General features: G+C 43.1%; 1 protein-coding gene and 1 long non-coding RNA gene across 18 annotated transcripts in view; one reads left to right on the top strand and one right to left on the bottom strand.

Annotated features, from left to right (window-relative positions):
* Positions 1-26,600, top strand: part of LOC133259059 (uncharacterized) — a 35,314-nt gene extending 8,714 nt beyond the window's left edge. The window contains exons 3-4 of the long non-coding RNA XR_009740253.1: positions 8,370-8,541; positions 15,452-26,600. This is a non-coding gene — a long non-coding RNA (uncharacterized LOC133259059). The remainder of the gene's footprint in view (positions 1-8,369; positions 8,542-15,451) is intronic.
* KIAA1217 (KIAA1217 ortholog) overlaps positions 1-27,772 on the bottom strand; it is a 527,643-nt gene that overhangs the window by 318,516 nt on the left and 181,355 nt on the right. For 16 of the 17 annotated variants that reach the window (XM_061436005.1, XM_061436020.1, XM_061436019.1 and 13 more), the window contains exon 2: positions 19,239-19,522. In XM_061436005.1, coding sequence (XP_061291989.1) covers positions 19,239-19,352 — 114 coding nt within the window. In that variant the 5' untranslated portion in view covers positions 19,353-19,522. Of the gene's footprint in view, positions 1-19,238; positions 19,523-27,772 lie in introns of those variants that run through there. The other variant, XM_061436003.1, reaches the window with a different exon arrangement.

Here is a 27,772-nt window from a genome sequence, read left to right as displayed (position 1 = left end):
GTCGTCTCCTATCTCCAATTGTCTGACAGTCATTAAAATTGCAAGCCAAAAAAAAAAAAAAAGGCAAGCTACGTTTTAGGTGGTTTCCAATATATACTCAGTATTAATAAAATTTGAAAACAGATGGCTAAAACATACCACCAGACAAATGTAAACAAATGTAAAGCAAGAGCAACAATGTTAATATTAACACACACTAAAAAAAAGTTCACACACACTAAACAGAATATGCTGCTGCTGCGTCACTTTAGTTGTGTCCGACTCTGTGCGACCCCATAGATGGCAGCCCACCAGGCTTCCCGTCCCTGGGATTCTCCAGGCAAGAACACCGGAGTGGGTTGCCATTTCCTTCTCCAATGCATGAAAGCGAAAAGTGAAAGTGAAGTCGCTCAGTTGTGTACAACTCTATTAACCCCATGGACTGCAACCCACCAGGCTCCTCCGTCCATGGGATTTTCTAGGCAAAAGTACTGGAGTGGGTACCATTGAATATAAAAAGACATAATTTAGGGAAAAGGGCTAATCATCATAAATGTGTTTGCAACAAATACAACTAAAAATTATAAAACAAACATTTTTAGACTACAAGAACAGGATAAAAATACAATTTGAGTGAGCAACTTTATTATACTTTGTTTAAAACTGAACAGCAGTAGAATAACAAAATAAGGACTGAGAAGCAATGAGTGATACAAATAATAAACCTGACATATATATGTGCATGCACGGGTATATAAAATAAACATAAAGCAGATAATCTCCCATGAATATTTATGGCACACCTTACACTGACTGCATATTGGACTATTAAAAAAAAAAACCTTTTAACAAGTCCATAAACAAATTTAAAAGTAGGAGTCTTACAGATTGCATTCTCTGATCACATTCAATAAAATTATAAATAAATAATGATAATCTCAACTACTTGGAAAAGCAATATTCCTGGGTAATCCTTAAAAAAGACAAAAATAAAAAACGGTAATTTTTACTTTTCTTTAAAGCAATGAAACAAAATATTTCATACAAAACTGCAGGGCACAGCCCAAGCTGGTGTCAGGATATATTTGCCCTTAAGAAGAGGTGGCAAGATTACACAGAAAAACTGTACAAAAAAGATCTTCATGACCCAGATAATCACGATGGTGTGATCACTCACCTAGAGCCAGACATCCTGGAATGTGAAGTCAAGTGGGCCTTAGAAAGCATCACTACAAACAAAGCTAGTGGAGGTGATGGGATTCCAGATGAGCTATTTCAAATCCTGAAAGATGGTGCTGTGAAAGTGCTGCACTCAATATGCCAGCAAATTTGGAAAACTCAGCAGTGGTCACAGGACTGGAAAAGGTCAGTTTCATTCCAATCCCAAAGAAAGGCAATGCTAAAGAATGCTCAAACTACCGCACAACTGCACTCATCTCACACGCTAGTAAAGTAATGCTCAAAATTCTCCAAGCCAGGCTTCAGCAATACATGAATCGTGAACTTCCAGATGTTCAAGCTGGTTTTAGAAAAGGCAGAGGAACCAGAGATCAAATTGCCAACATCCACTGGATCATCGAAAAAGCAAGAGAGCTCCAGAAAAACATCTGTTTCTGCTTTATTGACTATGCTAAAGCCTTTGACTGTGTGGATCACAATAAACTGTGGAAAATTCTGAAAGAGATGGGAATACCAGACCACCTGACCTGCCTCTTGAGAAACCTATATGCAGGTCAGGAAGCAACAGTTAGAACTGGACATGGAACAACAGACTGGTTCCAAATAGGACAAGGAGTACGTCAAGGCTGTATATTGTCACCCTGCTTATTTAACTTCTATGCAGAGTACATCATGAGAAACGCTGGACTGGAAGAAGCACAAGTGGGAATCAAGATTGCCGGGGAAAAATATCAATAACCTCAGATATGTAGATGACACCACCCTTATGGCAGAAAGTGAAGAAGAACTAAAGGGCCTCTTGATGAAAGTGAAAGAGGAGAGTGAAAAAGTTGGCTTAAGGCTCAACATTCAGAAAACAAAGATGATGGCATCCAGTCCCATTACTTCATGGCAAATAGATGGGGAAATAGTGGAAACAGTGGCTGACTTTATTTTTCTGGGCTCCAAAATCACTGCAGAGGGTGATTGCAGCCATGAAATTAAAAGACGCTTACTCCTTGGAAGGAAAGTTATGACCAACCTAGATAGCATATTAAAAAGAAGAGACATTACTTTGCCAACAAAGGTCCATCTAGTCAAGACTATGGTTTTTCCAGTGGTCATGTATGGATGTGAATGTTGGACTGTGAAGAAAGCTGAGCGCCGAAGAATGGATGCTTTTGAACTGTGGTGTTGGAGAAGACTCTTGAGAGTCCCTTGGACTGCAAGGAGATCCAACCAGTCCATCCTAAAGGAGACCAGTCCTGGGTGTTCATTGGAAGGACTGATGCTAAAGTTGAAACTCCAATACTTTGGCCACATCATGCGAAGAACTGACTCATTGGAAAAGACCCTGATGCTGGGAGGGACTGGGGGTAGGAGGAGAAGGGGACGAGAGAGGATGAGATGGCTGGATGGCATCACCAACTCAATGGACGTAAGTGTGGGTGAACTCCAGGAGTTGCTGATGGACAGGGAGGCCTGGCATGCTGCGATTCATGGGGTGGCAAAGAGTCAGACACGACTGAACAACTGAACTGAACTAAACTGATCTGCCTTCATTATTAAACAAGAAATACTAAAACCAAGGAAACTCAGGGAACTCCATGGCAGTCCAGCCGTTAGGATGCAGCCCTTTCATTGCTGTGCCCTGGGTTCAATCTGTGGTAGGGGAACTAAGATCCTGCAAGCCATATGGCATGGCCAAAACAAATAATAAAAAATAAGTAAATTCAGTACACATTCTAAAAAACTATAAGAAACAACAAAGAACAACAACAAAAACCCTGGGAAAAGATCATTAATTATAAAATTTGCAACAAGACAGCAAACAATAATATGGAAAAGAAAAACAAATGGAAACTCATTCTTTGAAATAATGAATAGAACAGGCAAACCCAAGAAAGAGAACAAAAATGACATTTGCTCTCTAGAAGCTTGTATGGGCACTAAAGTTCCTAGTACTTAACTAGAAGTAAAACATGTATGGAGTAGCTGGAGAAATATCAAGGAGATGGGATAAGCAGACTTGGAAGAGCAATGGTTCTCACACGTTTAATACTCAGCACTTTTGCTAATTCAGGAAATGCTAGAGACTCAGGTTCAATCCCTGGGTCAGGAAGATTCCCTGGGGAAGAAAATGGCAAGCCACCCCAGTATTCTGGCATGGGAAATCGCATGGACAGTGGAGCCTGGAGGGCTACAGTACACGGGGTTGCAAAGAGTTAGACATGACTGAGCAACGGAGCGCAGATGCACACTTTTGTACAGAATATTCTGGTCTAACCAAAATGTTTACAAACTAAAAGGGGGACTTCCCTGGTGACTCAGTGGCTAAGACTCTTCGCTCCCAATGCAGGTGGCCCGGGTTCCATCCCTGGTCAGAGAACCTGATCCTCCCGCAGGCTGCAACTAAGCCTTTGAATGCTGCAACCGAAAGATCTCGAATGGTACAAATAAAGATGCCTCCTGCCACAACAAAGACTGAGGATCCCTGTGCCACAACCAAGATGTGGCACAGCCAAATAAATAAACAAATATTAAAAGAGAAAATGAATAAATATTGAAGGAAAAAAAAGATAATTCTTAAAAAAAAAAAAACTAAAAGGGAAGAAGGAAGGAACAAAGGAAGGGGAAAGAAGCGATAGAGGGAGGCAGGCGAACCCAAAATATGGAATCTGTCTGTAGTGATTACTCATTCCTTTCTCACATCCATCCGCTGTCTAAAGTACTACGCCAACCACTTGCTTTCCCCTTAGCATCTCAGCATGATTGGAGAACTGCTGACTGTCCCAGTTGCGATCTCAGTAAATACTCATGAATTAAAGTCCCTGCATATTAATTAATCCCAAAATACATCTTAGGTGCAAACAAGACATGAAACAAAGCCTCCTACTTGACTGCAGCAGTAAGTTGCATCCCCCTCCACACTCTGTTGAAATCGATGCCTCGGTTCAAAGCTCCATGTGACAGCCCCACAACATTCTTGAGGCTTCCCAGTTCACTTTCATACCTGCGCAGGGTCTGAAAACCCTGGATTAGGGCAAAGGAAGGAAAAAGAGAAGGCCTGATATGACATAGATGCTGAGACAAGGATGCAAAATGAGGCTGGTGCAAAGTGGGGCCCCGAGAGGGCAAATATGAAAGCCTTTCAAAGGGAAGACACTACAGAATTTTGTCAAAAAATCCACTGAGCTCCAGACCAGATCTTTCTCCCCATAGCCCATCTCCAACAGCAGATCTCAAGAGTTAACACTCGTGTCCTTCCCCCTCCCTGCCCCACCCCCCCCTCTCGTGACTGTGGCCATAACCTTCCGTGGTACTTCTCTAGTTCTTCAGGGGGTCACACAATATGGACGGATGACATAGGAGCTTAGTGACTTGCTCAATAAACTGGCACAGCTAGGACCTCAGTGGAAACCAGAATCTAGGTCTCTGGGGGGCGGGAGGGTGGGGTGGGGAGGGCACTGGGTATTCCTGCCTTCTCTGCTACACCATCTGCAGTTTTTCATACCTTCATCCTTCTCTGTTGAGTCACCGAGTCATTCTCATTTTTTCATTCGCGTATCTGATGTGTCGTCATCCTTTCATTCTGGCTGAGCTCCATGCCCGCTCCACGACACTGGACCTTATCACTGCCTCCTGGACATGGCAACCACTTCCAGGCAAGCATCCAGGCTTTCCACATGGTCCCTTCTAGGTAGCACTAAAAAGCTAACCTTTGAACTTTGCTTTTCATTCCAGTCGTGGAATGAAAGCAAAGTGCCCTGTGTCTGCCATTCCAAGCTTTCTGCCGGATGTTCAAGGCCCAGCACAATCTGACTCCCCTTTGCTTAACCCCACTGCCCTCCCCCTTCTCCAAACAGCACCCCCACCTCACTCAGACTGGCTTATCCACTGACTCACCAGGGAGCCACCTCCATTCCTGTTGCATCACTGCCTCTCCCGGCCACCCTCCTCCATCAGAATGCCTCCATGCCTTCATCAAATCATTCAAATCATAATCTGTCAACATCCTTGCCATAGATATTTGTTGAATATCTACTGTGATCTGGACATTGAGGGAACAGATAATTAGGGCAAGCTTACTGTCTCCAGGAGCCCTGAATCATTCCAAGAGACCCCACTTAACTTCTGGTCTCCTGTACAAAATTTCCCTCTCTGAAATCTCCCACCGCTCTGAATATAAGCTTTTGCATGACATTCCACCATTTCTGAATGTGTCTCACAAGACAAAAGTCCCCCCACCAAACAATAATTCTTCAGCAAATAGGGTTTGGAAATACTGCCCTTTCATTCCTCACCCACCTACTTCCAAATCTCCAACATGAGATTCACAAAGTCGTTCAGCATATTAAAAGATCTGACCAGTCCTGCAATGTAGAAATTCACTTTGGTTATCTAAGAATGTCCTCAAATTGGTAACTTTCTCCCCATACAGCTATTAACAGCCTGGGGAGCTAGGATTCTGTAGAACATACCTTTACAAAAAACACTGCTCTCGATCATTGCTATTGAGGACGCACACTGTGCCGCCCTAATGGTACTGGCCTTGACTTTCCCACCAGAATGCTCTCCTTGATAAGAATGCATTAAACTGCTACAGTAGAGATAAGTTATCTCATCTATCAGCACCCCAACACTATTATCTGTCTCAATTCTATGGTTAAGAAAGAGCCTCAGGGAAATGGACTGACTTGCCTCCTGTCACACAGCTGGGTGTCCTGTGTGTGTTAATTCACTCATACTGGGCCCAAACATTGGTACTCTGTCCACTAACATGACATATGCTAGGCAGGGCAGGTTCTGTGTTTTGTATGTTTTGATATATTATTTCGTGTTTTTTATATGATGCCGAACTCACAGTGTGGGACCATGATAAGTAACCATTTGACTGAATTAATCCAAGAAAATGCTGCAGGGGAAGGGTGAATAATGATGAAGAATTAAGCCTGATGACTGAGGAGATTCGGGACAATTCAGACGACTGCAATTTAAGTTCGCATTGATGTGCTGGACTAAATCACACCCGTCTCTTTTGGGGTTTTCTGCTTGCTTTTTAGAACTAATAAAGACTTTATCTATTATTTATTGTTTTGGCTATGTGGAACTTCCCCAACCAAGGACTGAACCTGAGCCCCCTGCACTGGAAGCACAGTCCTAACCACGGAACCACCAGGGAAGTCCCACCAGTCTTTTGCGGATTCCTCAACGCCAGAATCTCGATCTAATTGCAATGGCAGTCTTCTCTCGGCTTGACTGAAGGCACTTGCCAGGTGTCTCCTGCCACTACAGTTCTGCTTTGCTTTTTGACTTCCCTCACCTTCCCCACCTACTCCCAGGTACCCATCAACAGATTTTCCAGTAGAATCTTATTTTGATTCCTTTTTTGTTTTTTGGCAGAGCCCTTTTTAATATAGCACTGTTCTCAAAACATGTTCTCCTGCTCTTCGGCGCAACACTAATTAAAATGAAAGCTAATGCAGGGGTTGGTGGCACCCAATTAAACACTCACAGCCATGAGCTGTGAGTGATCTCCACTCAGGATCTTCCTCTTTCTCTGTATCCTATATGATCAATGTCAAGTTTGCAAGGGAAGACTGCACCCCCTGGAATCTAGTCTTTCTTTACTGAGACCCCACAATGTGTCCTACGATGTAATATCCCAAATCTGCTGAAATGCACCCCCACCCCACCCTCTAAGCCACAATGCAAATTATCAGTCTTCTGGGAAATATTTCTAGGCCAGTCCCTTCATCTGCTCCCTGGAGAAGCATCATCTGTTAAGTATTAGACTGCTCTTTTTTTTTTTTTTTTTTTACTGTTGTTTTCCATCACACTCAAATTTAGATGACTATTGTTTGTTTCCCTTTGAAATATCCAGTATTATTTGAAATTTCTGAGAATGAGAAATTTTTTTTATACCGATGCTTTCAATCCTATCATATTCTTTATTCACAGGCCTCTGGTAGGTTATTAAACACACACTCACATATACACTGATAGACAAATAATATATCCTTTAAATACAACACGTAATTTGTTATGACACATGCTCCTGTCAATCGGCAGGGTTGCTCCACCAAAAATTACATTTTCTCAATTTTTATCTTTCTCAGATATACACCACTTTTCTTCCCCGCAAATTTCTTTTCTTCCACAAATTATTAAAGGCTGATCTAATCAGGAGGCTGGCATTTCAGCCAATATGGTGTGTGTGCATGCTTAGTCATGTCCGTCTCTTTTGTGACTCCATGGACTACAGCCTGCCAGGCTCCACTGCCCATGGAGTGGAACACTGGAGTGAGTTGCCATTTCCTCCTCCAGGCAATCTTTCCAACCCAGGGATCAAACCTGCATCTCCTACATTGGCAAGTGGGTTCTTAACCACTTTGCCACCTGGGACTCAGCCAGTATGCGATGACTACTACATTTCTTACCTATTGATGCTGGGCAACCTGGTCCCCCATTCCAATCCTTCCTTATTTTAACATTTATTTATTTATTTGGCTGTGTCAAGTTGCAGTATGTGGGCTCTGCATTATGGCTCATACACTTCTCTCTAGTTGTGGTAAGCTGATTTAGTTGCATGGAGACATGTGCGGTCTTAGTTCACTGACCAGGGATTGAACCTGCATCCCCTGCATTGGAAGACGAATTCTTAATCACTGGACCACCAGGGAAGCCTCAGTCCTTCCTTATTTCTTTGGTGCTTTAGAGTACCTTTGGATTCCATCACCCATCAGAAAGATGAGATAATCTGGAGGTCAAGAGCAAGGGCCTCACATCCAGGTAACAAGATTAAGTCCTGGTGCTACTACTCACTTGCTGTGTCACTCTGGATGAGACCTAAAGGCTCTGTATCATTCTGTTAAGTAAAGTTCATAATAAATGTGCCTACCCCACAGGGTTCTGGGGAGGATGGAATATACTAATATGTGTAAACAGCAAGTATCACAATTTTAGTGCTGCCAATAATATGCAGTCCTTGTAGTCTTCTCCACTTTTCTACCACTGTAAATAATAGCTGAGAAAATAGTGCTAAAAAAAAAGAAAAGCTGAACATTTAACTAAGATTCTCCACCTTCATGGCAGCCTATGGAGAGGTTTCTATTTCTTCCCTCTTCCTACTGTGACTTGGTTTTATTCTTTGCTATGCATACACTGCATTAGATTTCTTTTTTAAATGTCTTTATTGAATGTTACAATATTGTTTCCATTTTATGTTTCAGTTTTTGGCCTTGAGGCCAGTGGGATCTTGGCTGCCTGACCAGGGATCTAACCCCTTGGTGGATCTAACCTCGTGCACGGAAGGTGAAGTCCGACCCTCTGGACCACCAGGGAAGTCCCTGCATTTGATTTCTTAACTGCCAAGATGTTGTTTCCTTTTTCCTTAAGGCTGAGGTAAGAAATTGGTCTGTAAACCCTGAATCAGTCGTTAGTTCAAATAGCTAAATATGTTTCTGCTGCTAAACATGGCTATTCCACCAGCATTTTCCACTTTGGATTAGAATAAATTAATAGTGCTAAAGAGGAAGTTCTTAGCTGGGGGTTTATTTCCTTTACTATAAATTATAAGCTTTTCATTTTTGTATTGATTTATTTACAAAACATAGATAAGGTAGTGGAGGACAGAGAAGCCTGGTGTGCTGCAATACACGGGGTTGCAAAGAGTCAGACACAATTCAGCAACTGAACAACGAAACAAAACTGTGTAAGATCTATCCCTCCACAACACGAACCTTTCACCAGATCTTCACTGTGGCCTAAGGCCTCCATTAACTGCACGGTCTATGGTCTTAGCGCATCTCTAGTTCCAACCAGCCTACCTTCCAGGCTTTGCTGATACACTGATCCATGAATATCAATGCATGTTTGTGAATTTCCAACACTTTCACATATCTAGGTTGATTAGGGTTAAGATAAAGACGACAGACAAAAATTTGATAAATTTGGGGTTTTCCATACATGACAAAGGGACTACTTGTATTCTCGAAGGTCTAGACTGATCCCCTGAAATCCATGGCATGAGGCATGATCCAATGTGATGGAAGTTCTTCTATGACACTTAATCAAAAATAAGTCAAAAGATGTCATTACCTGGGGATTAGGAAGTACAAATCATTATGGTTAAAATGAGCTACACGGATATACTGTACAACCCAGGGAATGCAGCCAATGTTATAATAACTAAAAATGGCATATATAACCTTTAAAAATTGTGAATCACTACCTCTTATAACCTGTAAAACATATTATTGTACATCAGGACTTTCCTGGCAGAGTGGTTAGGACTCCTCATGCTTTCAGTGCAGAGGGCATAGGTTCAATCCCTAGTCAAGGAACTAAGATCCCACAAGTCATATGGTGTGACCAAAAATACATATATATATATGGTCTTGCCTTGTGGCTCAGCTGGTAAAGAATATGCCTGCAATGTGGGAGACCTGGGTTTGATCTCTGGGCTGGGAATATCACCTGGAGAAGGGAAAGGATATCCACTCCAGTATTCTGGCCTGGAGAATTCCATGGACTATATAGTCCACCGGGTTGCAGTGAGTCGGATTGAATGACTTTCACTTTCATATACATACATAGAGAGAGTACATCATGTATATTTTTTAAAAAGATGCTTTTGCATGTAGATGTAAATATATGTTCAGTTCAATTCAGTTGCTCAGTCGTGTCCGACTCTTTGTGACCCCATGAATCGCAGCACGCCAGGCCTCCCTGTCCATCACCAACTCCCGGAGTTCACTCAGACTCACGTCCATCGAGTCAGTGATGCCATCCAGCCATCTCATCCTCTGTTGTCCCCTTCTCCTCTTGCCCCCAATCCCCCCAGCATCAGAGTCTTTTCCAATGAGTCAACTCTTTGCATGAGGTGGCCAAAGTACTGGAGTTTCAGCTTTAGCATCATTCCTTCCAAAGAAATCCCAGGGCTGATCTCCTTCAGAATGGACTGGTTGGATCTCCTTGTGGTCCAAGGGACTCTCAAGAGTCTTCTCCAACACCACAGTTCAAAAGCATCAATTCTTTGGTGCTCAGCCTTCTTCACAGTCCAACTCTCACATCCATACATGCCCACAGGAAAAACCATAGCCTTGACTGGACGGACCTTTGTTGGCAAAGTAATGTCTCTGCTTTTCAATATGCTTTCTAGGTTGGTCATAACTTTCCTTCCAAGGAGTAAACGTCTTTTAATTTCATGGCTGCAGTCATCTGCAGTGATTTTGGAGCCCAGAAAAATAAAGTCTGACACTGTTTCCACTGTTTCCCCATCTACTTGCCATGAAGTAATGGGACCAGATGCCATGATCTTCGTTTTCTGAATGTTGAGCTTTAAGCCAACTTTTTCACTCTCCTCTTTCACTTTCATCAAGAGGCTTTTTAGTTCCTCTTCACTTTCTGCCATAAGGGTGGTGTTATCTGCATATATGAGGTTATTGATATTTCTCCCGGCCATCTTGATTCCAGCCTGTGTTTCTTCCAGTCCAGCGTTTCTCATGATGTACTCTGCATAGAAGTTAAATAAGCAGGGTGACAATATACAGCCTTGACGTACTCCTTGTCCTATTTGGAACCAGTCTGTTGTTCCATTTCCAGTTCTAACTGCTGCTTCCTGACCTGCATACAGGTTTCTCAAGAGGCAGGTCAGGTGGTCTGGTATTCCCATCTCTTTTTATGTTAATACATTTAAATTACACATAAAGGTATAAAGTGCTATGTATCAATCCAACAAAGTTGATAAAAACCACTCACTACATCTGGGAAAGCTGATATAAGGAAATGGGAGGGATTTCTCTCTTAAACTAGACTCCACAGCCAAAATCTGGATAAACCAAACATCCCTGTAGGTGCCTGATTCAAGATGCTACAGTGAAGGGAAATGACAGATGCTACTTCTGGGCCAACATATGTAAGAGCTGTGAGGAACCATTAGCTCTTTCTTCCCCTGTCATGACGACTTGGAATCCACATGTTATGATGGCATCACCACACCATGAATGTGGCCTAAATCATAAAGTCATCGCAAACAACAGACTTTGTATGCATGAGAAATAAAACATTTTTGTGTCATGTCACAAAAAAACCTACAGGGTTTTCTTGTTATGTAGCATAATCAAGACCATCCTGATTAATCCATGAGTTGTAAGGTATACGTCTCCTATTGGCTCCTTTCTCATTATAACTCCCATTTGAATGGGGCCAGCCAGCTACTGTAAAGCTAGCGTGCAGAGGGGAGAAGTCAACAGAGGCACCATTGTCTGTGATCTGTGACATCAAATGCTTTCCCCACAATAATATGTTGCTTGCTTTGCCCTAAAATCATGTTACCCTCACTCTTCAGTCTGTGGCATCAACATCTGAGAGGCACACAGCACTGCCTTTTAAATCACAGGCCTTCTGCAAGTGGAAGTGTTCTGACCTGGTAACATTGCCTCCTCTCACCTATGAATTTTGCTTTTCATTCAAAAAACTTCCTCTGTTGAGGGTAAGGTCAAGATTATACAAACTGTTGGTAGCATACTTTCCTTTTTTTTTTGCAAAATGGAATTTTCTTCCCCTCTCTCTTCCCATTGTTAGTATCCATAACTGTTCTCAGTGAGTTATGAAGGAAGCAAGTAAAAATGCCTTCACTCTACTGCCTGGAAGTAGTGCTCGCTTCTTAAGACCTGCTCCTCTGATTCAAGCACAGTTAATACTCCTCTTGTCTTCCAGATTTAACTGTAATGGAATTTTCCATGATTCTTAACAAAATCAATTATATACCATCTGAAAAGGAGATATCAGTCAAAGGGATATTTTTAACTTACATATAGTTGATTTACAATATTGTGTTAATATTAAGTGTATAGCAAAGTGATTCAGTTGTATATTTTTTCTTTTATTTTCCATTATAGGTTATTACAAGATATTGAATATAATTCTCTGTGCTATAAAGTAAATCTCTGTTGCTTATCTACTTTACATATAGTACCTTTTGTATGTTAATCCCATACTCCTAACTTATCCCTTCCCTCTTTCCTTGGTAACCAAAAGTTTGTTCTCTATGTCTGTGGGTCTGTTTCTGTCTTGTATATAGAATTGTTTGCATTATTTTTTATATATCACACATAAGTGATATTATATGATATCTGCCTGTCTTTGACTTACTTCATTCATTATGATAATCTCGAGGTCCATTCAAGTCGCCGCAATCAGCATTATTTCATTCTTTTTTATGGCTGAGGACACGACTGAGTGACTGATCTGATCTGAACATTCTATTGTATATCTCTACCACATCTTCTTAAACCAGTCACCTATTGATGAGCTTGGTAGGCTGCAGTCCATGGGGTTGCTAAGAGTTGGACTTCACTTTCACTTTTCACTTTCCTGCATTGGAGAAGGAAATGGCAACCCACTCCAGTGTTCTTGCCTGGAGAATCCCAGGGACGGGGGAGCCTGGTGGGCTGCCGCCTATGGGGTCGCACAGAGTCGGACACGACTGAAGCGACTTAGCAGCAGCAGCAGCATTGATGAGCACTTTGGTTGTTTCCACGTCTTAGTTCCTATAAACAGTGTTGCTATGAATACTGGGGTGGCACTACCTTTGCAAATTAGGAGTTTTCATCTTTTCAAGATGTATGCCCAGGAATGGGACTGCTGGATCACGTGGTAACTCTACTTTTAGTTTTTTAAGGAACTTCCATATTATTTTCCATAGTGGAGGAATGAATAACATTATGCTTGAACCAAAGTCTGTAGTTTCAGGTTCCACAGTACAACTCCTCATCAATGAATAAAGTTCTTTAGAGGTTCTTAAAAAAAAAAAAAAAAAATTGGCTAGAATGAACCAGAACTTGAAATGTTTATGAGTAAACAGGGTGACAGATATTTTCTTTTTCTTCACTTCCATTGTTGGCAGCATAGTTACATTCAGGCTCCAGACACACTGGACTACAGCAGACACTGGTAAGCAGCACCAGACTCCCTGGGTACTGAGAACATAGCTCTAGGGCCACTTCCATGCAGACACTACAGACATTAGTGAGGCTTGTTTAGCTGCTCAGTCGTGTCTGACTCTTTGCGACCCCACGGACTGCAGCATGCCAGCCTTCCCTGTCCATCACCATCTCCCGGAGTTTGCTCAAATTTATGTCCATTGAGTTAGTGATGCCATCCAGCCATCTCATCCTCTGTCGTCCCCTTCTCCCCCTGCCTTCAGTCTTTAGTGAGATCTCAGGGACACTCAGAGAGCAACAGGCCAGACAAAATGCTTCCCGCTATTAAGGACCCCATTTCAGATAGTCTCACTGTTCATGTTGTTATCTCCTTATTTTAACTCTCCACAATGCTCATGTTAAAAGAAAATAACCTTTATAGCTTGCTCACTCTTTATTCCAAATGGAAGAACACAACAGACTTAGGTTAAAATGTACAATAGTCCCTCATAGCCATGGGGATTGTTTCTAGGACTCCCTGGGATACCAGAATCCAAGGATGCTCAAGTCTCTTATATAAAAAGGGGTACTTAGGACATAATCCATGCACACCCTCCATACACTGTGAATCATTTCTAGGTCACTTGCAATACCAATACAATAGACATGCTATATAAAAAGTTTTAAATACGAAGGAAAGGCTATATAAATAGTTGCCGGAACTCAGCAAATTTAAGTTTTCCTTTTTTGGAATATTTCTTTTCCTAATATTTTCTATCTTGGTTGAATCCAAGGATGCAAAACTCCCAAATAAGGAGGGCCAACTGTGTTCCTCTTTTCTCCTAAGATTTGATCATGTTAGATATAAGAATACACAAACTAATCTTAACCACAGAGCAGGTACTCTTTACCCAGTTAGTGAAATAGAAATTCTGTGGGTAACTGAAAATAAGGGCAAAAAACTATTTTCAGAATGGTTTCTGAGACTAGGAGTGGACAGCCAGATTCTGCAAGTGTGAGGCCAGTTGGATATCTGTTTCTTCACTAGAAAAGACACGAAAGAAGAGCATTTCCAAACTGTAGACTGACACAGTGACCATGACCATGAGGGATGGCTAAACTACAGACCTTTCTGAACTCAGAGCTTTTTTGAAAAAGTAACTTTCCTTCCAGGTAAAATATGTACAGGAATCTATTTTCTGTGGTTATCTCATATGCTCGGGGATTGAATACAATTTATTTTTTAAAGGAAATGGCAATGGAATGTCTCTATTACCTGATCCACTGTGAGCTACATAAGTTGTTATCAAAATTTTAGAAAAATTACAGGCAGAAGGAGAAAACACCAAGGTCAATAACAAATGGAGAGCTCACAGACTTGAGAAATTCTGACCTTGCTTGACCTGCTGGCTTCTTGACTGGAGGGAAATTACTTAGCCTTCCTTTAGCTTCTTAGCCTCAATCCCTTCTGATTTCAAACTGCCATCAATCTCTTAAGCCTTGGATTCCCCATTCCTCTCTATGTTTACCAAACAAATGGTACCTATCACATTCCGATTGTATTAGAAATATTCACCTTATTTACTGAACAAAAACGGATCGTGCCTAATTTCGGTTGTGCACTCCCTGAAATGCTGACTTTGCAAAGGTGATTCAGACAAGGCTCTTCAAAAGCATACTGTAGATGGGAGAACAAAACAAAGAAAAGTACAATGAAGGTATGATTAGATGCTACAATACAGGTACTGCAGGATGCTATGAGCAGCCCAGCAGGTCTGACACTGGGCTGGATTTGGAAGGATTAATGTCTGTCCATGAATGCCTTATTTCTTTTGCTGACTTGGAGGCAGGGGCCAAGCCTCATCATCTGTATTTCTCACAATGCCTTTTCCATGGTAGGTGCCAAATAAATTATATATGGGATGAACAAGTGAAAGAAATCCAAATTTGAAGCTCTTGATAAAGGAAAAATACATTTAGGTTTCAGAAATATAATAAAATTGTGTTCTGACAAATGGGAAAAATTACTTCAAGTACTCAAATACGTGTTGGTAAAAAAGTGAAATGACTTTAAACACTAATTTGAAAATAAGAGCCCCTGAGCCTCTTCTTTTGGTCACCAGGAATCAGAATATTGTAATGATGGGACTTCTCTGGTGGTCCGCTGGCTAAGACACCGTGCTCCCAATGCGGGGGGCCTGGGTTTGATCCCTGATCAGGGAACCAGATCTCACAAGCTGCAATTAAAGATCCCTCGTGCCACAACTAAGACCCAGCATAGCTAAAAAAGTAAATAAAAATATTTTTAAAAAGAATACTGTAATGCTAAGAGTTGCCACTGAAACAGGAAGAAAATTCATTTCCTTTTTCAAAACTCCATGATACAGGTATTATCTTTTCCTTGACTGGAACAGGAAGATTAAGTCATTAGCTTCAAATCTTTTAACCAGCTTTTGGTGAAGACTAGATTCCGACCCAGTCCTGCCTGACCCCAGAGCCACGCCCTTAGCTGCCAGGTGACAAGCTTCACAGCCTGGTTGCCCCCCAGGAGTAAGTCAATAAAGACTCCATTATGCAGATAAGCAGTGTGCTACAACGGTGACGTGTGCCATTTTTTGGAGATCACAGAAAAGAGGAAAGAAAACTTTTTTGCCTTTCAGTCATCTAGCCTGAAGAAAATTCTTGACTGACTTATTTTCAAAGACTCACATATAAATTTCAACCATGAATCTTCCAAGGGTTTGAATGGATATGTCAAAACATAAGGCGTCATGCTCTCCGCCTGATGCTCTGTGATGACCTAGAGCAGTGGGATGGGGGCAGGGTTTAAAGGGAGGCTCAAGAGGGAGGGGATATATGTATACCTATAGCTGATTCACGTTGCTGTACAGCAGAAATTCATACACGACACTGTAAAGCAATAATTCTCCAATTAAAAAAAAAAAAACATAATGTGTGCTCTGATTCTCCTTATGTTAGATACCAAGGAGTTAGAACCTGGACTCCCTTAGCACCGAGACATTTCATGAAAAGTGCTGGATACAGCATTTTCATCCTGTTATTCTTGATTTCTTTCATTGGCCCTCTTCTCACTAAGGCCGCTTTTCTGGAAAGCAACCAAGGAAACAGCCACCCCAATAGTGTGTGGTGTTTATAACCTCCATATCTGGAAAGTCCATCAGACTTGTGATATTTGCCTTTTTCCTTAAGGCTGGTAGTGTGATCTTCCTGTAAAGGAAGCCTGGAATAATCCACAGTCAGAAGATCTGGGAGGAACAAAGGGTGTCTTAGAGAAGAAGATAGGAGAGAGGAAATGGGCGATAGGAGAAAAAGAATGAAAAGGAAAGAAGGTGAAGCGCTGTCTACAGGAACCTCCTAAATCATCACCTAAGCTTATCTCTAATGTTTACAATGCTGATTAAGATTCCTTTGCAACTCAGCAGCAGAAGGAAAAATATATACACAGATCTAAGCATGGAAAACTGGAGAAGGCAATGGCACCCCACTCCAGCACTCTTGCCTGGAAAATCCCATGTACGGAGGAGCCTGGTAGGCTGCAGTCCATGGGGTCGCTAAGAGTCGGGCACAACTGAGCGACTTCACTTTCATTTTTCACTTTCATACATTGGAGAAGGAAATGGCAACCCACTCCAGTGTTCTTGCCTGGAGAATCCCAAGGACTGGGGAGCCTGGTGGGCTACCGTCTATGGGGTCGCATAGAGTCGGACACGACTGAATCGACTTAGCAGCAGCAGCAGGAAGCATGGAAAACAGACGGTCAGCTTGGAAAACACAAGAATTCATCCTGAATTACCCAGCAAAGTGGCAGCTGACCATCTGAGACCAGACTACATTATGACAGAGATTCAAGAGACAGGAGGTTGGAGCCTGAGGCCACTCGGCCAAATTCAGTACTCCCTGTCTTCTGACACCATCCCATTGCCCTTTACAACCTTCTGGTTAGTTTTAGGCTCACCATGTAACAACTTTCCACAAAGCCATCATCATCATGGTAGGAGAGAGAATTATGACATCACAAATAATAATACTACAGTAATAACTGAAAATTTTTAAATGAAAAATATACCACTTTTGATAGGATAATTTCTATATTTCTCAGCAAAATAATACATTTTCATTTAAAAAATATGTATCAGCCTTCCTCACTCAACACATAACCAACTTTCTAGCCTCCTTTACCCAGGCTCCCATCCCTAAAGTCTCAGACACACATTCCCTCACCATGTCCCTTATACCGCATACACAGACCACACTGCCTGCTCTACAGGCAATGGTCTTCACCTTTTAGACCAGAGGAATAAACAAGGACTCAGACTTCACTGAAGTCAAAGTCCAGCTTTTCCTCAACAAACTGCATAACCCTAACTGCCCTGAGTTTCCTGAATCTGAACAGCACTGAATAAAGTATGATTCCTCACATATTAAGACACAGAGAGAGGCACAAATCCTATTAATTAAATGGACAGTGACCCAACTATCAGTAGAAAATAGGGATGCTTTTATTTTTAATCAATTATATCTCAATAAAACTGGGGGAGGGAGGTTACATAACTGATAAACAGAAATAAAAGAAAACAGGGGCATTCTCTACATACACTTGAAATGAAGACCGCCATCCTTTTCTTAGTGAAGAATTCATCTGCTCCTCTCCATATCAACCTAGATTCTTCTTTCTTTTCTGGGCCTACTGCCTCTTGGGACGTGAACATCTCAACATACAATTCATGAGGCATATTTCACATGTTTTAGGCACTCTGATAAAGATTTCATAAAAGAGAAGGTTTCATTTAAAGGATCAAACGAACTGAGCTTAAAGCGTAAAGAATTGAGGCCGACGCCAATCACCATTTCCGTAGACGATAAAAAGCTGAGTCAGACATCACTTTCGTAACTAACTTCCAAGAGAGCAAACTTAAAAACACAGAACTTGTCTCTACCTGGAGTGTCAAAATCAATACCTGCCCACTCTCGTCCCTGACCACAAGGATTGCTAAATGTTCTCCACTTCCATCACCGTGGTCTCCAGCCTCAGATGGAGACGCCCATCTGTGGGCTACAAAGGAGGCCGGCCTCCCATCTCCTGTGGCCCTACACCCATGCTGTCCCCTGAAAAGTAACTGCACACCGTCAAGAAACAAAAACACCCTGAGCCACTGTCGAGGGATAGCTGTGGGGCTGTCAAGATAACCTGAGAAAACAGGTAGCTGCTGACAGCAGAAAGCCAAGCATGCAGAAGAAAAACATGTCTGAGAAGCAAAAAGAACAGAAAACAAGACCCTAACGTCAGCTTCTTGAGGTAAAGGGGTTTGTCACAAGACTATCCCTCTGTGTGCTCTGTTTTAGCCTGAAAATGTATTTATATTCATTCATTCATACACTCATTCTTTCACTGCGCCAAGCACTCAGTAATAAGGGGGCAGACGTTAGCTGATTCCATGCTACACTCAGTTAAGATGCACTTCTGCGCTGCCTGCATTTTAGATATATTTGTGGTTGAACCTGGGACGTTCTTATAGGGGAACTGCATATCCTCTGGTCTCTCTTCTCTAACTTCCTGTTCTCTTACTGTTGTTGCTAAAGAAGGCTGAGCCTTCAGGTCAAATCTTTTCTGCAATCTGCCTCCTCTCCCCAAGCTGACAAAGAGATCTGGGACAATCCAGCAGTGGGCACAATCCACCCAGCTGTTTTTTTCCCCCTTTAACCTGAAGGTCACTGTGCTTTCCCTTATGTTCATTAAAGAATGAGCTTTGCACAGGGAAGGGGAATCAGATGAAGGCAGTCAAAAGGCACCAACTTCCAGTCAGAAATAAGTACAAGGGACATAAAGTAAGCATGACGAATATAATAGCACTGCCGTCTGTCACACAGAAAGCTGTGAGGAGAGTAAATCTTAAGAGTGCTCATCACAGGAAAAAAAAGTTGTTTTTTTTTATTTCTTTCATCTTGTATCTAAATGAGATGATGGATGTTCACTAAATTTTCTGTGATAACCATTTTATGATGAATATAAATAAAATCATTATTCTGTATTCTTTATAAACATACAGTGTTGTAGGCCAATTATATCTCAATAAAATTGGGAGAAAACAGAATTAAAAAAAAAAAAAAACGAAGAATGAGCTGGGCAGAGCGAAAATGGCAGGATACTCGTACCTGGTCTCTCAGTCTCTCCTGGTGGCCCATGATGGCGGTGGCATGATGCGGGTATTTCTGCTTCAGATGTTCCAGGAAAGCTTCTCTCTTCCGGTCCATCTCCGACGTTTGCATTCCCAGGATTTCTTTGGAACTTCGAGGCCCACCTAGAGTGTGTCTCCTCGGGATGTTTCGGGAAGATTTGGAAGCTGACACACGGCTGTTCCCATTAGAAAGGCGCTCCTTGGTTCTGCGACATTCTGCATCTTCTAAGGATGTCACCTGCAGGTTGCTCTTTCCTTGTTCTGAGAAACAGAAAAGATACAGCTCACAACTAAAGATTTCACACTAGAAATCTCATTTACAGGCCACCAAGTGCGTTTGCGGCAGCTGATAATGTATGAACGTAACTTAGCAGTATGTGTATGTGTGTGTGTGTGTGTGTGTGCGCGCACGGGCGCGTACCCACACAGCAGCAGGAAAGAGGGTAAATCAACAACTAAAAGAAATATGAAAAACTGCACTTTAGAAATAAAGATATTGCAGCAAAAAAAAACAAAAACTCTACAATTTCTTTCCCTGAGGTTATTCAAAACCAAAGCACCTGGTCAGACCAGTTTGCAGGCAAGATCTCCTGGAGAAAGGAATGGCAACCCACTCCAGTATTCTTGCTTGGGAAATCCCATGGACAGAGGAGCCTGGCGGGCTACAGTTCATGGAGTCGCAAAGAGTCGAACAGGACTGAGTGACTAGCAGTGCAACACAACCTGGATTACCCTACACCCTCATCTGTAACTATGGAAAAGTTAACTTAAGTGATTATGATTATTTCTTTATTTTTAAACATAGTTTCATCCTAGTAATAGCACTTCTTACAATTTTATAATCTGAAGGCAGGAATCCTGCCTTCAAGCCTAGATTAAGGACAAATGATGAGACCTCTCTCGCCTCACTGTTTTCACTAATAAATTAAGCATGGCTGAACTGGTATTAGATATGCAAATTTAAATCTTAGTTCCCTGACCAGGCATCAAACCTACAAATCTTGCAATTGAAGCATGGAGTCTCTCTCTCTCTTTTTTTTTTTTTTTTTGAAGCATGGAGTCTTAACCATTGTACTTACAGGGAAGTCTCTAGCTTTTTATTTTTTAAATATGTATTATTATAAACATACTCTAAATTTTTTTAAATAAATTTCCAATTTAAGAGGGTATTTGCTAATTATTTATCTTCAAAAGTTAAGTACAGAAAACACACCCAATATTTAAGAGATCTAGAGCTGAGTCTCAGAGAACTAATTTTTTTAAGTCTTTACTGAATTTGTTATAGTATTGCTTCTGCAGTTTATGTTTTGGATTTTGGGCCATGAGGCATGTGGGGATCTTAGTTTCCCGATCAGGGATAGAACCTGTGCCCTCTGCAGTGGAAGGTGAAATCCTAACCACTGGACCACCAGTGAAGTCCCAAGAACTAAAACTTGATGCCAGTGACATAAACCAACAAGTGTTCAGAGTTCATACATAAACCAGCTCCTCTAAAGGCAGTGCCGTCAACATGGTTTTTCTCTTCTTTACCTAGAAATACCTATACCTAGAACTGTAGGTACAACACCTGTTGGTTAGACACAGAGAATATTGTAAACGTGGGCTCATTTCCCTGCTGCAGTTTTTCACCCCTAGATGAGTATTCTGGGAGTAATTCTTCTTGTTTACCCTTCACTTCTCATTACATGGCTAATTATAGCTTCTCCATCAGACCATCAGACACTGATGAGGAAAGAGAAGGAAAAAACAGCCCAACTAGTTCATTCTACTATTCATTCACTTCAACAGTACCTTTAGAAGGGGGAGAAGATAGAACTATTGGTTCAAAAGATATTGAAAAAAATAAATAAAAAGGCTCTCGGAGGCAGATGTAGAGAACGAACATGTGGGCATGGTGCAGGGGAAGGAGAGGGTGGCACGAACTGGGAGATTAGCACTGACATATATATATTACCATGTGTAAAACAGACAGCTAGTGGGAAGCTACTGTATAGCCCAGGGAGTCCAGCCTGATGCTCTGCGATGACCTAGAGGGGGTGGGATGCGATCGGGGAGTGGGGTAGAAAGGAGGTCCAAGAGGAAGGGAATATATGTATACACACAGCTAACTCACTTGGCTGCATAGCAGGAACTAACACAACACCGTAAAGCAATTATCCGCCAATAAAATTTATTAAATAAGTAAAATAAAAAGTCTGTGAGACCAGCATGAAATGAGAGAAGCCCAAATCACTTCTGAAATCATGGAACTGACATCTGGAAGAATGAGTGGAAACTGTTTCCTTTTCCTCCAAAGATGACAGGAGAAATCGTCCACTGAAAATCGCCTTGAGCAGGGGAGTCCCTCAAGGGACACACAATTGCTGAGGGAAGTCTTTCTCAGGTAGGGAACAGATGATGATCAGAATTAAAAGCCCTGAGTTCTAGCCCTCCTCCACTCTTTACTGTACATATGGTTTCAGTCAAGCCATCTACTGTCTCTCTGTCTTGATTCCCTACCTACAAAATGCAGAGCTCAATAACACTACCTGTGTTACCAATACTGAGGACCAATAAGAAAGCTGTGAGAAGTTGACTGTCACTATTACGAGCTTTCATGCATGTGTTTTCTTTTCAATGTCCCTTAGCACCCAACCCACCCTAATCATTAGTTGCTGTCTGGTCGCTAAGTCATGTCCAACTCTTTTGTGACCCCCCTGGACTGTAGCACCCCTCCCCACCCCCCATCCCCGGCTCCTCTGTTCCTGAGATTTCCCAGGCAAGAGTACTAGAGTGGGTTGCCATTTCCTTCTCCAGGGGTTTTCCTGACCCAGGCACTGAACCCTCATCTCCTGCATTGGCAGGGTTCTTCACCACTGAGCCATCAGGGAAGCCCCGAAAAATCATTAGTAAGGATCCAATAAATACCTCTGAGTTGGGGGAAAAAAAAAAGATTTGGGGAGATTAATTCCACTTATTCACTCTACCTTCTCATCACATAGGGGCTTCCCTGGTGGCTCAGTGGTATAGCATCTGCCTGCCACTGCAGGAGACGCAGGTTCAATCTCTGGGTAGGGAAGATCCCTGGAGAAGGAAATGGCAACCTACTCCTCTGGTGATGGCTACCTTGTTTGTGGTCTCTTCTCTAATGACACAGAGGTAACAGGAGCTATTGAATAAAGACAGGTGCGGAAAATGTCACATCTCAGGTTGGGAAATACGTGGGCAATCTGCAAAGATTTAAACTTATGCTTTTGAGTGTGTGCACATGAGTTTTTCATTAGTCAAATTTTTGTCTACTTGATACAACAGAGTTGACTTCTAAATGGATTTTTACAATTACTTTTTTTTTTTTTTTGGCTGTGCAGCGTGACACTCAGGATCTCAGTTTCCTGATCAGGAATCAAACCGGTGCCCCCTGCAGTGGAATGGCAGAATTCTAACCACCAGGGAATTCCCTTGATTACTTGTGACATCATGCAAATAATATATTTTAAAAGTTATCCCGGACAGCTAGATTAATTGGCAAAATGGAATCTCTGAAAAGGTGATTTCTTCACGTGGACATAACACACAAATATACACATCCACCCAGGAGGACACACACTCATGTTCCTCAACTACCAACAAGGGCAGAAAGTTCTACTGGGCCTTGCTCTGCCACATGAACTCACAAGAACTGTCCTATTTCATCTCAGGATCCTCAGAGAAGGTCAAGACAGCCAGAACAGCAGGCCCTTGGAGACTGAAAAGTTTTCCACGTTCTTTGAAATAAACTGGGAAAGGAGGAGGGAGGGAGAGAGTTGGAGTGCAGAGTCATCTGTCAACATCCACCTTGGAGCAGCCCCACCTTGCTGAGCCTACAACCACAACCCTCTTCATACTTGACACTGAGGAGGTCACGTCCATCTTAGGCTGTGTGCTAAGTTGCTCAGCTGTGTTCCTCTCTCTGCAACCACATGGTCTGTAGCCCACCAGGCTCCTCTGTCCATGGGATTCTCCAGGCAAGAATACTAGACTGGATTGCCATTTCCTTCTCCAGGGGATCTTTCCAACCCAGGGAACAAACCCGTGTCTCTTACGTCTCCTGCACTGGCAGATAGGTTCTTTACCACTAGTGCCACCTGGGAAGCCCCCCACCTTAGGTTACTTTTCTATTTTTTACTGTCTCGTGGATTCTTCTAAAATGTCTCCAGGTGCTTAAGGAGGTTTAATGCAATGTGCAGGACAGCAGAGACAGTAAATGCACCAGTGGCTAAATGCACTGGCTTCTCATTGCCCTGGGGACCCACCACTCCCTCAGCCCCACCTGCCTGCCTGGCGGATCACTGAGCTCTGGATCCCATCTGCTTGCAGGTCACCCTGCTCCACTTTTACGGCACCCACAACAAACAAACCAATGCGGCTACCACACTAAGCTGTACAACCCAGCTGTACGACTCCTACACAAAGGGCTGTACAACCCATTCCCATTTACCATGACCCTGTAGGGGTCACTGGAGCTTTTTTCTCTATGAGACGCAGTTCTTGGAAGCGATCGACTCCCACACCCGAGGCAGAGGAGACGGCTCTCCCATTCCGGTCATCTGGGGAGAACAGGACCTTTTAGTTGAGGAGGAAACAATCAAAGGGGAGCCGCAGAGGACGTGGAGTCACAATTCCACAGCCAATGGAGTCCCACCAACTCCACTGTCCATGCGGACACACTGCCCGAGGCTTGGAAACAGAAGCTCAGTTCTGGCCCTTGTCTGGAAAGCACTTTGGTGCTAACATTTGAGCCTGGGTGTGTCGGGCTGTTTGCTATTCTGGGAATCCATGTCAAACAAATAATGAAGCTGGAGCCTGAAGACAAGGTTTCCAGTTTTCTCCTTCCTGCCCCTCCCAGCCTCTGTCGGCACAGAGTAACCTCTCCTGCAGGGCAAAGAGCAAGATGGGAGCTTCCAGGGGAGAACGGTCCCCAGCAACCTTCCCTGGAGCAGGAGTGGGGATTGAGAGGACCGAAGTGCCAGAGAGAGACTCTTGCGAGTTTCAAAGGGCTTCTTGGCTGAGATGCACACTTCTGGAAAGGAAAAGTAGAAAGTGGGGGGCTGGGGAGGGGCAGGGACCAGGCAGGCAGAGGACTATGGAAGACAGGTCACCTCAAGGAAGACACCCACAGAGCAAATTATCCTGCAGGCAAGAGACCACAGGAGCTGCCGAGACTGGCTTCACGGCCCCCACTCAGGGTGCCTGGGCTGGGTCAGCTGACCTGCAACCGGGATCTGGACCTGGCATTGTTCCTGCGTTCCATGCCTGCTTGCCATTTGAGAGCCAAGAACAGGGTGGATGGCCTTCCTGAGATTTTACTCCTGGATCAGATTAGGAGGATCCTGTCCTCCTGGGGGCACTGGCGACCCACTCCAGTACTCTTGCCTGGAAACTCCCATGGACAGAGGAGTCTGGTGGGCTGCAGTCCATGGGATCCCTAGAAGTCGACACGGCTGAGCGACTTCACTTTCGCTTTTGACTTTCATGCATTGGAGAAGGAAACGACAGCCCACTCCAGTGTTCTTGCCTGGAGAATCCCAGGGACGGGGGAACCTGGTGGGCTGCCGTCTATGGGGTTGCACAGAGTTGGACACGACTGACATGACTTAGAAGCAGCAGCAGTCCTCCCGGGGAAGGAATCTCCCACTGCTTCATAGTGGCTCCCGGTTAGCTGTCTCTAAGGTGTCGTTTTCTAGACTGTGTTGGGATGCTCTCTTGCATTAGAGTATCATGGGGAGCTACAGTTATGTCTGGCTGTACAACGCATTCCGATCTACTATGGCAGCAGTCACAGGTATGTCTGTGTATTTAAACCATAACATCCTTCTGTGCACACACAAGAAAATCCTGTTTTTCAGTCCCCTTCATCTAGTTGGGATCTTGTTCTAATTCCGCTCAATGCAACGTGGGAGGAAACTGCGTGGGCCACCGTTAGCCCTGGCCCCTGACCTCCTGAGTCCTCTTTCCTACCCTTTCTTCTTTCCCCTTTGGCCAGTTAAGTACAAAAGCTCCAGCAGAAACCTCCAAGACCCTGGGGAATTGACATCACAACTAGATGTCCTTTGGGTGACTTGGGTCCCAGGGTCACCTGGAGGTAAACCACCCCGATCCACTTGGCTAGGAATGTCCACATTCCAGTGTTCAAAGCAAAAATTAACCTTGATTATGCTAAACCACAGACATTACAGCAATCAGGTCATCTGACTCCTAGGTATCACATATTCTGTTGGGACGCACAGAGTTCCTCCATTTTTTTCCAGCTCCCTTGTTAAAATCAAAAAGATCACCACCGGAGACACACTGGCACAAAAATTAACAGCTGAAACCAGTCCATTATGTTGAGTCCTCTAAAAAATCTTACACAAGTAAATAAAAGAGGTTTTTGGTAGAGATTTTACACAAAATAGGAACAGCCCCTCCCCTATCCAGAAAAGCATTCTTGTCTCAATGGTTGGTTTGCTGATTGACTGATTTACTTTTTGCAAATATTTATTGAGTGCCTGCTCTGTACACTGAAAGGACTTAGGAAGTGTAGTGAAGTGGTGATCAAAGTAGACTTAATTCCCTTCCCTCATAGGGGAGGCACATTATAATTAAGGAGGCAGACAACAAACAGATAATATGTAATATGAATGTCAAAGCTATGGTTTTTCCAGTGGTCATGTATGGATGTGAGAGTTGGACTATAAAGAAAGTTGAGCGCCAAAGAATCAATGCTTTTGAACTGTGGTGTTGGAGAAGACTCTTGAGAGTCCCTTGGCCTGCAAGGAGATCAAACCAGTCCATCCTAAAGGAGATCAGTCCTGAATATTCATTGGAAGGACTGATGCTGAAGCTGAAACTCCAACTTTGGAGTTTGGCCACCTGTTGTGAAGAACTGACTCATTGGAAAAGACCCTGATTCTGGGAAAGATTAAAGGCAGGAGGAGAAGGGAACAACAGAGGATGAGATGGATGGCATCACTGACTCGATGGACATGAGTTTTAGCAAGCTCTGGGAGTTGGTGATGGACAGGGAAGCCTGGCGTGCTGCAGTCCATGGGGTTGCAAAGAGTCAGACACAACTGAGCAACTGAACTGAACTGACTGATAAGTGCTTTGAAGGTTAAAACAGGATAAGGGACAGAAACTGATGGGCAAGTTTAGAGGATGCTTTGGAGCAAAGACCAGAATGTCTGGGGACCCCCAGGGACCCCTCCACCCACCACTTCCCTTGCCAGGGCTGTACTCTGCAAGGCTGCCAATACGGTTTTTTTTTCCAGCTTCACTGAGATATAACTGACATGTAATCTTATCTGATTTTAAGGTGTACAATATATTGATTTGATAGTTACATACTGTGAAATGATTACTACCACAGTGAATATAGTATCTTAAGACCCCAGTGAATCAGGGGTGGTAGGGGGTTTCAAGACATTGGGGCCAGAGTGAAAGCAGTTGCCGCAGGGCTGCTATGGGCGGGCATGGGCATCCTAAGGACCACTCTGGGGAGCCCAAGGGCCTTCAAAAGAAGCAGAATATTGGACTTCCCTGGTGCTCCAGTGGTTAGGACTCAGTGCTGCCTCTGCAGGGGGCAGAGTTTCCATCCTTGGCTGGGAAACTAAGATCTCATACGGCACATGGCGAAAAAAAAAAAGCATGATATAGTTAGACTCAAATTCAACCACTAATTACTAAGCACCTCTCTGCAATTCACACTGTTTACTACCCAGCAGCTGACGCTTCAGCCCCGGGAGCATCATCGATAAGAATTATTCTCAAGGTAACCATATGCCCAGTTGCCAAAACAGTTCTGGGTTACAACTGTTGTCCCACTGAAATTATTCATAGCGGTCCCTTTCACTCTCAAAACTGTCTCAGTTTGAACAAGTTACACGATCACCCAGAGGATCCTTATCTATCTGTAGATTGATAAACTCAAAGCCCTAGGGTGGTATAATTAGCTGTTTGTTCAGCACATATTTATTGATCGCTGTCTCATGCCTGGTGCTCTGTTAGGTTCTGGGGATGTGAAGACAAAGAAGTCATGGTCTTTGCCCTCGAATACCACACTCTCACTCTCACAATGCCAAATATGATCAAGCCCACAAGGAATCATGGGTGATGCAGCCATCAGAGGCTGGCCTCCTTTGCATGGTCCTCTTGCATATCAAAGAACTGGAGAAGAGGCCACACTCCTTCACAGCATTATTTTCACCCAGGACTCAGTGGGGATCTTAGAAATCTAACCTGAATTCTTAGCCCCCTTTCACGCGCTCCCCAGCCACCTTTCTAGCCTTCTTCTGCACACAGACCCAATCCTGGACCATCTCTAACAATCCTGGGTCCCCTCTTCTAAATTTCAGCCACAAATATCCAAATTGCAATCAACATCTCCACTTGGATGCCTGAGAAGCTTCCAGATCCTACCATAGTCAAAAGATTTTCTGCTCTCCACTTGCAAGCCACAAACACCCTCTCCGCTACTCCTCTGCAACACTTTCCCCTTCAGGTAAATGACAACTT

The sequence above is a fragment of the Bos javanicus genome, chromosome 13, assembly GCF_032452875.1.
Source record: "Bos javanicus breed banteng chromosome 13, ARS-OSU_banteng_1.0, whole genome shotgun sequence".
Lineage (NCBI taxonomy): Eukaryota > Metazoa > Chordata > Mammalia > Artiodactyla > Bovidae > Bos > Bos javanicus.
Note: the sequence above shows the minus strand (reverse complement) of the source record. Positions and strands in the feature narration are given on the sequence as shown.